This window comes from Budorcas taxicolor, chromosome 2 (assembly GCF_023091745.1).
Source record: "Budorcas taxicolor isolate Tak-1 chromosome 2, Takin1.1, whole genome shotgun sequence".
Lineage (NCBI taxonomy): Eukaryota > Metazoa > Chordata > Mammalia > Artiodactyla > Bovidae > Budorcas > Budorcas taxicolor.
Genome location: NC_068911.1, coordinates 42,475,941 through 42,488,035, shown reverse-complemented (window position 1 = coordinate 42,488,035; position 12,095 = coordinate 42,475,941). Strand labels below are relative to the sequence as shown.

The following is a 12,095-nucleotide window of genomic DNA, read 5'->3' as shown; positions in this document are numbered from 1 at the left end:
ACTTCAAGCCACGGCAGAGGCTGCCCACTGCCGGGGTTCAGCCTTCCAGGCCCTGCTCCACACTGCACACTCCATTGAGTGAATATATGAATGACCCCAATTTGTTCACCCTTGTGTGGAGTCATGCTGGGTGTTCCCAAGGCATTGCGCAGTGAACCTCAAAATTGCCTTAAGTAAGCATAGTCTTGGGGAGTTTCCCAACCCACTCCTCCTGTTGCCGTGGTAACCTGGTACCGCACTGGCTTGCCCGTGTTTTGTGTTGGGTCACCTCGAAAGGACTGGAGGCTGTGCAGTGCTGGCTCTGGGTCCCTGGGTGGCGTCCTCCCCACTGGTCTCTGGTGGCCCAGAGGGCCCTGTGGGACCGGCTGGGGCCAGGCCACCTGATGCAGGAGGAGACTTGAGAAGCTGAGGCTGACCTCACCGGACATGGTCCGCCCACCGTGCACATAGCCTTTGCCCGGCGCCCTGGCTGGGGGCCAGCGTGAGCACGACTGGCCCTCCTGAATTTCCTCTCAACCAGAGACGTGGCCTTGCTGAGTGATGCAGGGGGAGACACTGAGCCCTGGGCAGGGTTCTTGTGTGGTCAGACCCAGCTCACCTTGCAGTGGTCAAGCCCTCACTCGGGGCTGCGTGTCCAGACAGGCATCCTGCTCACCCCAGGCTCAGCCCTGAGGCCCAGTCATGCTGCAGCCAGGCAGCTGTGTCCTCTTGGGCAGGGCCAAGGGGCCCTCTGGGGTGGGGACTTCTCAGGCTGCAGAGAGGGTGTGGGCTCCCTCAGGCATTTCCCTCTGGGCACTTGGGCCAGTCTCTGCTGGATGCTAGAGGGGAAGGAGGGGGAGATCCTGGGCCCTTCCCAGACTCCTGGGGGTGGGGGATGCTCTAGAGCTTGGGGATGAAGCTGGGGATTGGGGTCTTCCTTCTCCCACCTCCACCTTCCCTGTGAACCCCCCCTCCCCTCGCTGCCCGTCTGCTCTTCATCAGGCTCCCTGTGTGCAAGCTGTGACCCAACCCCCTGCAGAGAGAGCCAGCGTTCCTTTGGTCAGACAGGGGTCCCAGTTCAGGTCAGGGTCTGGCTCTTGCTCAATAAAGGAGGCCAAGGGTTGATTTCAGGCTTCCCTTGGGGCTCAGCTGGTAAAGAATCCGCCTGCAATATAGGAGACCCGGGTTCGATCCCTGGGTCGGGAAGATCCCCTGGAGAAGGGAATGACTACCCACTGCAATATTTTTTTTTCCACTGCAGTATTCTTGCCTGGAGAATTCCATGGACAGAGAAGCCTGGCGGGCTACAGTCCATGGGGTTGAAAAGAGTCAGACATGATTGAGCAACTAACACACACACACACTCACACACACACAAGGGTTGACTGCATTATATGAACCTGACAGCTCCTAAGCACTTCTAGAAAATGCATGTGAGCAGGCATCCCACATGGGTCCTGACTCACATCGGACACTAGAGACCAATGTGCAGACCAGTGTGCTGAGTGTGTGTGTTTGTGTGTGTGTGTGTGTGTGTGTGTGACTGCATGAGCCTTGGGTCCCCTTGCTGGCAAAACCCGAGACCCAGCCGGAGATGGCAGAGGCTCCCTGATCACTTTTCCATCCGACTCGACTCTTCTGTCCTAGGTGTCTTGGGGAACCAGCTTCTTCCCTGGATTTCATATTTACCGCTGCATTCTGGTTCAGGTCTCTGGGATCAGACCTACTTTACTCTGTCAGCAAACAGAGGCTTTTCAAACTCTTTAGTCACTTATTTACTGACTGACTTGCATCATTTCCTAAGTGACATGTTATCAGTATGTGATAAGTTGCTTCAGTCGTGTCCGACTCCTTGCGACCCTATGGACAGGGCATGGAGTTCATTAATTGAAGTCCCAGAGGACAAATTTATCTCCAAATTTTGGAGTATCTGGGGGGGCACCTCATCGCATGTGTACATCAGAGCATCTTGCCAAAGACAGTACTGACAGAAGTCTGCTGAAGAAGGAATAACGAATGTCAGAAATCTACAGAGTTAACTTGTAACTCTTCCACCATCCTGTGTAATTTGGACAATTTTTACCCCAAGGGAAGAGAGTGGTAAGAATCAGATCTTCACCTCTGGAAACCATGACCTGAGGCTAAAACAGGAAGTCCTGGATCTGCGTACAAACCTCTGAGTCGGGTCCTCGGCGCCCCTCCCCGGGCACGGGTTGGGATCCTGGCTGCAGGGGAGGCTCGGAGGGTGTGGACGTGGGTACCACGAGGACTGGAGATGCCTGTCATCCCAGGAACTGCAGAGTGAGACGTTAAGATAAGGAAAGCATCCAAACCTCGGCTGCCTCAGGAGGAGTTAAATTGTGACTTACAAACTCGTGGTCTATTTTTACTCTAAGAAATGTACTTTACTAAATTTGAAAGTGAGAAAAAACCCTTCCTCCCTGAATAAATATCAGTAAACACAAGTGTGGACTGCGCCCCCGGCTGCAGGAGCCGTGGAGGGTGGATGTGATCCAGATCTAAGTCGACCCTGCTCTCGGTGTGCTTACCCCATGCAAAATACTTATGTCGTTTTCAAAATCACAGATTGAAAATATCTGGCCAGCAGTTTTTGTCTGCAGCTTGATTGAGGTATAATCAGCATTTGACAGATTGCGCACAAGTGACAAGCAGAGTTTGGTGAGCTCTGACCGTCCACGTCCTTGAACCACAAGTAAGAGGACAAACACGCCGGGTGCCTGCAAAGCCTCTCCTCCAGCCTGGAAAGCCCCTTGCCTCTCTCTGCCCCTCACCCCAGATTACCCAGCCAGGATGGTGGCTCAGGCCGGAAGGGCGAGGCCAGCCTCTTCTGTGGGAGAAGGTGGGACAGGTGGCAGAAGCGTGGGCCACAGCCGAATTTAGAACCCTTTCCGGGGGTGCCGGGGGGCAGGCTGTTTGGTGGCCCCAGTCCTCCTTGCTGTGACCCCATCACGGGTCTGCAGCAGGTCCCTTCTTCCTCTGGAATAGACCTCTGCCCTCTCCTGCTGGCATCACCAGGGCCACCCCCAGGCCTCCCTGGGGCACTGGGGTCACCCCTGGCCAGCTTAGATGCTTCCCCTTGACCTTGGGATCCCTCCTCCTAAACTTGGGAGCTCCATGAAAATAGAGCCAGGCTGCCAGAAGGGGGCGCTTTCAGGCACATACTACTCAACAGCACAAATCCCAATATCTGCCACTGTTATACTACCCCGGAGAAGGCAGTGGCACCCCACTCCAGTACTCTTGCCTGGAAAATCCCATGGACGGAGGAGCCTGGTGGGCTGCAGTCCATGGGGTCGCTAAGAGTCGGACACGACTGAGCGAGTTCACTTTCACTCTTCACTTTCATGCATTGGATAAGGAAATGGCAACCCACTCCATTGTTCTTGCCTGGAGAATCCCAGGGACGGGGTAGCCTGATGGACTGCCATCTATGGGGTCGCACAGAGTTGGACACGACTGAAGCGACTTAGCAGCAGCAGCAGCAGTTATACTACCCAGCAGCAGGAAGCAATAATTTCTCTTCGTTCAGAACAGTCCAGCCAATGAGAGCTTGTCACAGCTCAGCCAGAGAGAAGCCGCTGCACTCTCAACTCCCAATTTCCTCCAATGGACACTTTGTTTACAACAGCCTCTTCCAACCCTTCCCCCCCGCCCCCCACTTCTCCTCTATAAAAGCAGTTCCTTGCCTTCGCTGGCCATATTTGCATGTCTCCAATTATAAATCTTTGCTGCTTCAGAATAAACCCATTTTGCTGGTAAAATAGCCAGCTTTTTAATTGTTTTAGGGTAACACTGGCATCGTGATCTCAGACTTCCCAGACTGCAGAATTGTGAAAACTAAATGTGTTTTTTAACCACTCAGTATATGGCATTTGGTCATAGCATCATGAGCAGACTAAGACACCAGTCTATGACGTGTCTTGCATCAAACAGAAAGCGAAGTTTTTAAAATTAATTTTTACTAAGATATGCAGTCCATGGGGTCGCTAACAGTCGAACACGACTGAGCGATTTCACTTTCACTTTTCACTTTCATGCATTGGAGAAGGCAATGGCACCCCACTCCAGTGTTCTTGCCTGGAGAATCCAGGGACGGGGGAGCCTGATGGGGCCCCAGGAGTCGGACACGACTGAAGCGACTTAGCAGCAGCAGCAGCATACTTTACATACAGTAAAATTCATTCTTTGTAGTGTACAGTTCTATGAATTTTGACAGACACTTTCAGTCATAGAACCAAGGTATTAGAATCAAGGTATGAAACAGTTCCTTCACTCCAACTAATTTCCCTTTCCCCCAGCCCTGCTCAATCTGATTTAAACTTTTGGAAAGTTTAAAGTTTAATGTATTTAACTTCAAATCATTCTCTTTGTTTGTAGTTTTTACTCTTACGTAAGAAACGTTCCTGCTCCAAGATAATAAAGATATTTTTCAAAGTGTTCTAAAGCTTTTAAAGTTTTTATTTTTTATTTTTTCTGACCACATCTTGTGGCTAGCAGGATCTTAGTTCCCCGACCAGGGTTTGAACCTGCACCCTTGGCAGAGGTAAGTCTTGACCACTGGACTGCCTGGTGATTCCCTCACTTTCCACTTTTATGTCTTTGATTTCTCTAATTATTTTTTGTATCTGATGTCACTTCGGGATCTAGTTGTAAGGTTTCTGTACAGACAACTGGCACCAGCTATAGAAAAGTCAATCTTTTCTTTATTATTAGCAAAGTCACCAAGGATAAAAATAATGGATTTGACTACTAAAAATTAAAGATTTATGTCTAATCTTCTCCAACAGAGATCACAAAGGAGTCACAAGCAGGGAGAAGATATTTGCAGTATCAAAAACTGATGAGAGATTTCCCTAAAGAAAAAGAGAACCCCAAAGAAAAACAAGTGCTACAAGTGGGCAGTTCACAGACCCTAGTTGGTCAGTCAGAGAAGGCAATGGCACCCCACTCCAATACTCTTAGCTGGAAAATCCCATGGACGGAGGAGCCTGGTAGGCTGCAGTCCGTGGGGTTGCTAAGAGTCTGACATGACTGAGCGACTTCACTTTCACTTTTCACTTTCATACATTGGAGGAGGAAATGGCAACCCACTCCAGTGTTCTTGCCTGGAGAATCCCAGGGACGGGGGAGCCTGGTGGGCTGCCATCTATGGGGTCGCACACAGTCGGACACGACTGAAGCGACTTAGCAGCAGCAGCAGTTGGTCACTAAACATAGCAAGAAATGCTCCACCATGCTAGCATTCAGCTAAATTCAAATAAGACAAGATGAGATGCCATTTTAAGTTTATCAGACTAGCAAAAATGGGGGAAACATATGTACTGTCCACTGTAAATTTTTGTTTCCTCTTTTTTTTTTTGAGATGTGCATTAAATAAGAGAATATTTGTGATCAGATTTAGCCTTGCCTGTCATCCCCCTACCCCCTTGCTGTCAGTGGCCAGCTCTCACCCAGGCAGTGGAGAGGCCCTTCCCCAGGGGAGACCTGTGCATTCTTCTACTGAGGCTTCCTGACCTACTTTCCCTTTGCTCCCCTGTCAACAGTTCCATGCTAGGAATCTGCTGAGTCACCCTGCTGGTCTTCTTTTTCCCATCTTTCTCCATAGGTCAAAGGTCACCAGCGAGACCCATTTGCTTGAGAGTTCCAAAAGATAAGTGTTTATCCCAGGTACCTTTCAAAAAGAAGGACTCATAGAAGGAGGTTTTCACAGACAGTCACTCAGACCTAAATGCCAACAGATGTGAGCTGCACCTACCCCACCCTCTCCCTTCCTCGTCTGTGTACCTGTTACACGGCTAAATTAAAATATGCATGGGGTGGGCATGGGGGAGCAGGTAAAAACGGCAGCAGGGGTGCTTCCCTCCAGGTGGTTCATCTTGAATGTTAGAGATGGAAAATGTCTACGTGGACGCTGGAGGTCCAAATGACTGACCAGGCACTTGTCACCTTTAATGTTTCAGGGACAGTCTCTTGAAGTGGTCCAAGCAGGAAGGTGTGTGTTCTCCATGCTGGGCTTCTGTTTGGGTACATTGGCCAGCCAAGGCATGCAGATTTTTCAGGAACTGGCACAGCAGCAAGAGAGCTGTTTCCTTGGGGGTGCAGCCCTTGGTTCATTTGGTTTCACCTCCCCCATGTTAACATCCTTATTTAGAAAAGTTGACACATCACTATAACTACCTTTAAAAGCTGTATCTGGCCAAAGGCATCAGTCCAATTTCAGATTCTTTTCAAAACTGGAGATTTTTTTTTTTTTCTTCTGGCTGTGCTGAGTTCTATTGCAATGCACAGACTCTGCGTTGTTGCATGTAGGCTATCTCCCGCTGTGGTGAGCCAGGGCTACTCTCTAGTTGCGGTGCCTGGGGTTCTCATTGCCTTGGCTTCTCTTGTTTCAGAGCACGGGCTCTAGGGAGGGTCAGAGAAGGCAATGGCAACCCGCTCCAGTACTCCTGCCCGGAAAATCCCATGGACAGAGGAGTCTGGTAGGCTGCAGTCCATGGAGTCGCACCGAGTCAGACATGACTGAAGTGACTTAGCAGCAGCAGCAGCAGCTAGGGAGGGTGGGCTTCAGGAGCTGTGGCTCCAGGACTCAGTAATTGCGGTTCATGGGCTCCAGAGCACTGGGCTCTGTAGTTGCGGCACAGGGGCTTAGCTGCTCTGTGCCATGAGTGATCTTGGTTCTTGAACCAGGGATTGAACTCGTGTCCCTGCATTGGCAGGTGGACCGTCAGGGAAGTTCCTGGAGGTGATTTTTTTTTTCCTTTGAGTGCAGTATCTTCCTCATGAAAGCACAGAGCTCTTATAAGAAACTGAGAATATAGTTTTTGGGTTGGGGGTATTCCTTCACCCTTCTTTTCCCAATGCCAGCCTCACAAACACTGGGGCCACATGCCTTGGGACTTTATCATGGCAGATGACTCGGTTAACCAACACAGCGCTCCTCACAGTACGCCTGGAAGCAGGCTCAGCCTCCTTTGGTTCTCACCAAAGCTGCTTTCCCCCGCATCTTATTACGGGCTCTAAATGGAGCCTGTAATGCTACATGCACCTTGCAGCTTACGGGCTCCCATCTGCATGTCTCCACTTTTGTCCCTGCTGCAAGGTGCCTGTGTTGCTGTCTGGCTCCCTGTGTCCCCACTGATGACAGTGATATCTAGAGAAACAGATGTCAGTTGTCAAAGACTGCGGCAGCGCTTGGGAGGCCTGGCAGTACACTGGCGACGAACACTGGATAGCCTGTGGGGGGGAAAAACACTTGTCACAGATTTTAAAAACGGTCTCAGTGTTTGGCCACGCGTTCCTTCGGTCACTAGGGATGGACCGCGTTTCCAAGGCCCTTCCATACTCAGGCGGGTGTCTCCGTGCAGCAGGAGTCTGCTGGAGGTGCCACGTGCACGTCCCCCGCCCCTTCAGGATCGCGTTCATTGCGTGTTGTGGGGGCGCTTTACGCCGGCAGCACTCAGTCCATCCGCCCCGTGCGTGGGTCGGTGACGTTACGCCCGGGTCCGCAGCCTCCAAGCACGCCCGCCTCCGGGTCCCCACCCGAGGGTAAGCGATACTGGCCACCTTGCGCCGCCGGAGTCTGCCTTTATACCTGGCCGGCGAGGGGCGGGGCCAGCCGGCGGCGCGACGTGCTGACGTCAGGCCGGTGAAGGGCGGGGCGAGGGCGGTGGCGTGCGCTCCGGTACCTCAGTCGCCTCCTCGGCGTCATCCTCTTCTTTCGCGTCCTCGGGGCTCTTCTTCTCAGGGTCCCCTCCACAGAGTCCTGCGCCTCAGAGTCCCGTCCTGCCCTGCCCCTCGACCTCCCTCGGCCGCCCGCCGCCGCCATGGGCCCGCGCCCGCCGCGCCGCCGGGCCGAGGACAGCTGAGGCGCGGCGCGAAGATGGGCAAGGGTGGAGCAGGGCCCGAGAGCCAGCCGGAGCAGCCCGGGCGCCCCGCGCGCGCCCGCCCGCGCCGCCGCGGGGATGCCCGCGCCCGCCGCCGCGCCCTGAGCGCCTTTGTCTGCCGCCCGCAGCACCACTGGCCTCGGGGGCCCGCGCCGCGGCCGGGGGCGCGCCCATGAAGATGGAGCCGGGCCGGCCGGCCTCCCCCGCGGGCGGCCCGGGCCCCGACCCGGAGCCTGGCGGGCCCGGCGCGCCGTCCGCCCCCGCCCGGAGCCCGGGGCTCGGCCCGCAGGACCCCGCGGCCGGCGTGGATGCCGGGCGATCTCCGGAATGGGAGCGGCGGCCGCAGCGCGCGGGCGGGGACCCCGACCCCGACCCCGACCCCGACTCCGACCCTGACCTGGCCCTGCCGGAGCTCGGCCCGCTCTTTTCCTGGACGATGGAGCCAGAGGGTGACGGCCCCGCGCATAGCGCGTCCGTCCGCGCGCAGGACTTCAGCCGCAGCCATCACCTGAGGGGCGAGGTCGACTTCTTCCCCTCCTTCGCGGCGCCCGAGGTGGGCGATCCGGCCCTGGAGCTGGGTCCCGAGGACCCGAACGGGCCCTCTGACTTTAGCCAGACTCACCCCCTAACGAGCGAGCCTGCGGGGTGTCCGGAGGACAGCCCCCGCCTCCGAGCCGTATTCGATGCCCTAGACGGCGATGGGGACGGCTTCGTGCGCATCGAGGACTTCGTCCAGTTCGCCACCGTCTACGGGGCGGAGCAGGTAACTCGCCGCGTGAGGGCCGGGCTCGCGCGTTGGTCGTGGAGTGCAGTGGAGGCCAGGGGTCCCGCTTCTCTTCTGATTCACCGCTTCTGCCCTCACCTCTAGCTGAATTCGCTGAAGCACATCTTCCCCCTTTAAAGAGGTTTTATTCTCTGGAGTCAGTTTCTTTCCTTGCCATCCCAAGCCACACAGCTGGATCTTTTCCTAAATTGAGGGTAGCTCCTGGCCTGGGGACATGCCCCCTGTCTGCTGCATAGAAGTGCCCCCCGGATGGACAGGTGCCAGCAGGTCTCCCAACTGAGAGCCCAAGATCGGTTTGGCTGAAGTAATTCACTCCTGTCTGCAAAGGCTAGGCTGCACTTGGATGCTTAAGATCATATTAATAATCTATTTTGAGCACAGTTACTTCACCATCTATGGTTGACTTGTATTCTAGGTAGGTTCCTTGTTTGGGAGACAGTGAAGGCTAAAAATGTTCACTTCCTTACCTTCTGTGCCAAGGGAGAGGGATGAACCCTAGAGCACTGCGGTGAATACAGACTCCACAGAACTCCATCAGGTCCACCTCCACTCTTGTAGGACAGGTGAGGTGCTGGGCAGGTGAGGGAATGCACAGCGCAGAGGGTCCCGAGCCGCTCCCAGGGCTGCGCTGCTCTGGGAGAAGGTGAGCTTCAAGGTCCAGGCCTTCCCCCATCTCAGCACTTATGAAAGTTCAGGTGGAGACAACAGCGTGGCTGTGTGTGTCCTGCTGTTGACCCAGATAGACACCACACAGGTGACAGGTGTTCTTTTAAATGCATTGTTCAGTGATGAGACATTCCAAAAGGCTGATCTGCTAGTGTTTGTGTTTAGTTGACTTTTCATACATGTGAATATTTGTGAAGTGGGCATTCAGGTACGTGTGAGGTACATATGCATGCTTAAGCCAAGAGGTAAAATGGACACCCTGGTATGCAGGGTTCCACCAGAACATTAAGAACTTCTATACAGGATCTCTGTGCCCCTTGAGTATTCATGGTGTCCATTGAGCAGTCATGTAAAGAACTGGGTCATCCTGCGTCAGGGCTCCTTCTTGGGTTTTCAGTCTGGACGTGTCCATATGGGTATCCTGAATGTTGACCTCTTGGTCAGTGTGACGCTTGTGTGTAGCTCTGGTTTGAAGACATTGCCCAGGACAGGTCTCCCATCTCTTAGGCTAATGGGCAGAGAGAGAGACGTGTCCATTAGACCCTCTGTAAGTCTAATGAGAGAGATTAGCCTGGATTGTGATCGCTGGACAGTGTCTTGTATGGTTCGCATGGGTTGTGATCAATGGTTCAGGTGTTTTGATGCTTTTCTTTGTTGCCCCCCAGCTGGAGAGCACCTTGGGCATCCTCAGTTGTTTTTCACTAGAATGATGTGTCTTCTCTCCAAACATACGCTTCCTCATCATACCCATCAAGCATGTTAGGGAATCGGCACATTTGTTCTTCTTCACCGTACTCTGACTTTGATGCAGTGCTTTAGAGCTTATATGAGGCTCATTTGTGTTTTCCCTGGGTGATCAGCTTTTCTCTGAGGTGGTCATACGTGGAAGAGATTCATCCCACGGGTGAGAAACTGGAGGCCCATAAAAGCTAAGTGACTTTCCAAGGCCTCACATATTGTCAGTGTTGAAACAGGGACTAAGTCTTCCGCTCATGACATTTAGATGGCTCCCAAGTTCTTAGGTTTGGTGGCTCTAAACTTTAATCCCACAAAGTTTCATCTTATTGACTATCATAAAATCATTTTCATTTGGGAACCACCTTTTGTTGTGACATTCTTATTGATCACAGTGGGAAAAACTTTAGGTTGCTATTTGGGGCTGAGTTTTTTCTAAATATTATTCAGAGTAGAATTGAGTCGACATTCTTTGCTCTGGGAGCTCCTGGTGGAATCTTCAGTTTGGGGGTGAATTCAAGATGACTCAGGACTTGGTGGGGGTGGGCTAGTGAGGGAGGTCTGCTGTGGCATCGCCCCCTCCGTCTGCTCCCAGGACTGCTGGGGAAGAAGCAGAGTTGGATGTGATCTGAGTACCGGACTTGGATGGACTTCCTGGGATGGTGGAGGGCAGCTCTTGTTTAGGAGCAGATAATTAACATGTTAGTGAAAGGCTGGTTTTTGTGTGTATGGCAAAGAGTCAGACACGACTGAGCGGCTGAACTGAAGCTTTGCTAGCCTTTATTATGACTCAGACTTCCTTTCCAAGTCTGGTGTTAGAATACGGCAAAGAGAAGAAATATTCTTTGCTAGTGAAGTATTTTAGAGAAAAGTGAAGAATTCTACCTTGATCAGTATTTTTAACTTTTAAAAATGGAAAGTCTTGGACATAGCTAAGAATAGAGAGAAGTCTGGTGAAACCCTCTACCTGCCCCCAAGCCGTTGCTCAGTTTCCGAAGTCCTGGTTCACTTGTAAACTCCCTGTTCTCCACCCCCAGATTACTTTTGAAGCACATACCTGACATATCATGTCACTCATAAATATTTCCGTGTATATCTCTAGAAGATAATTCTTTTTAAAACATTCATAGTTTTTTTAAACTGTAGGAACACACAGCAATAAAGACCATAAGTATTTGTACTTTCTACCTTGAGATTTCAAAATACGGAGCGCATGAGACGCTTAGGCTGGTCACGTTACTGTCCTTGATGATAGCAACTTGATTATTGTCAAACTGTCAAAGGTAGCACTTGCAGTATCTTTTATGTAATCTGTTTATGAAGGAAGCGTTTTGAATTATTTAAGTGGATTATCTGAATTTTTAATAGAAGTAGTTCCCATTTATAATACGGATGGCTTTTGTATCCCTCTCTCGTTAACAATGTCATGGTGTATTTGGCTCTCATTACCTCATCTGGTGATAGATCAGGTGTGGTGTAATATAACACAGTGTTGGCAGGAATCGAAAGGAGAAAGAACTACAGCGGCGCTTTCTGGTTGTGTGTTCTTGACCAGGAATTTATAGTCACATGTGTCCAGGCACTGGTGGTCAAGTTGCAAGAGCTTATCTTTAAGGCCTCGACCATCTCTGAAGATGCCTCGTGGACGTGACCCTTTCCTGATGAAGGACAGATGCTTTTGTAGTTATCACCAACTTATCATAAAGAAGAAATTGTAAAACCAGCTGCACTGTAAAATAAGAGCACTGTGAGAAACGATTGGTTTCTTTCAGTGTTATCTTTCAAAGAAATTCATTACAATAGTAAAGGTTATTTTCACAGGATAGCACTCACTTGGCCATTTAAACAATCTAGGGTCCTTTCCAGAGAGCTCCGCACGCTGGAGCAGGAACGCCCTTCAGTAACCTTGTGGGCCCTGCCTGTGCTCCTCAGTGAGGAGGCTGCTGGAGGTGGTGGCCAACACAGGCGTCGCCCTGCTGTTCATTCCTTTTCAGTCCTCCACCGGTGGGCACTTGGAACTCCCTGAG

At 51.9% G+C, this 12,095-nt stretch overlaps 1 protein-coding gene across 1 annotated transcript in view; it reads left to right on the top strand.

Moving 5' to 3' along the window:
• Positions 1-8,055: 8,055 nt before the first annotated feature.
• RAB11FIP3 (RAB11 family interacting protein 3) overlaps positions 8,056-12,095 on the top strand; it is a 59,233-nt gene continuing 55,193 nt past the window's right edge. Inside the window, exon 1 of the mRNA XM_052662859.1 lies at positions 8,056-8,646. Within this exon, the coding sequence (XP_052518819.1) occupies positions 8,056-8,646 (591 nt within the window). The remainder of the gene's footprint in view (positions 8,647-12,095) is intronic.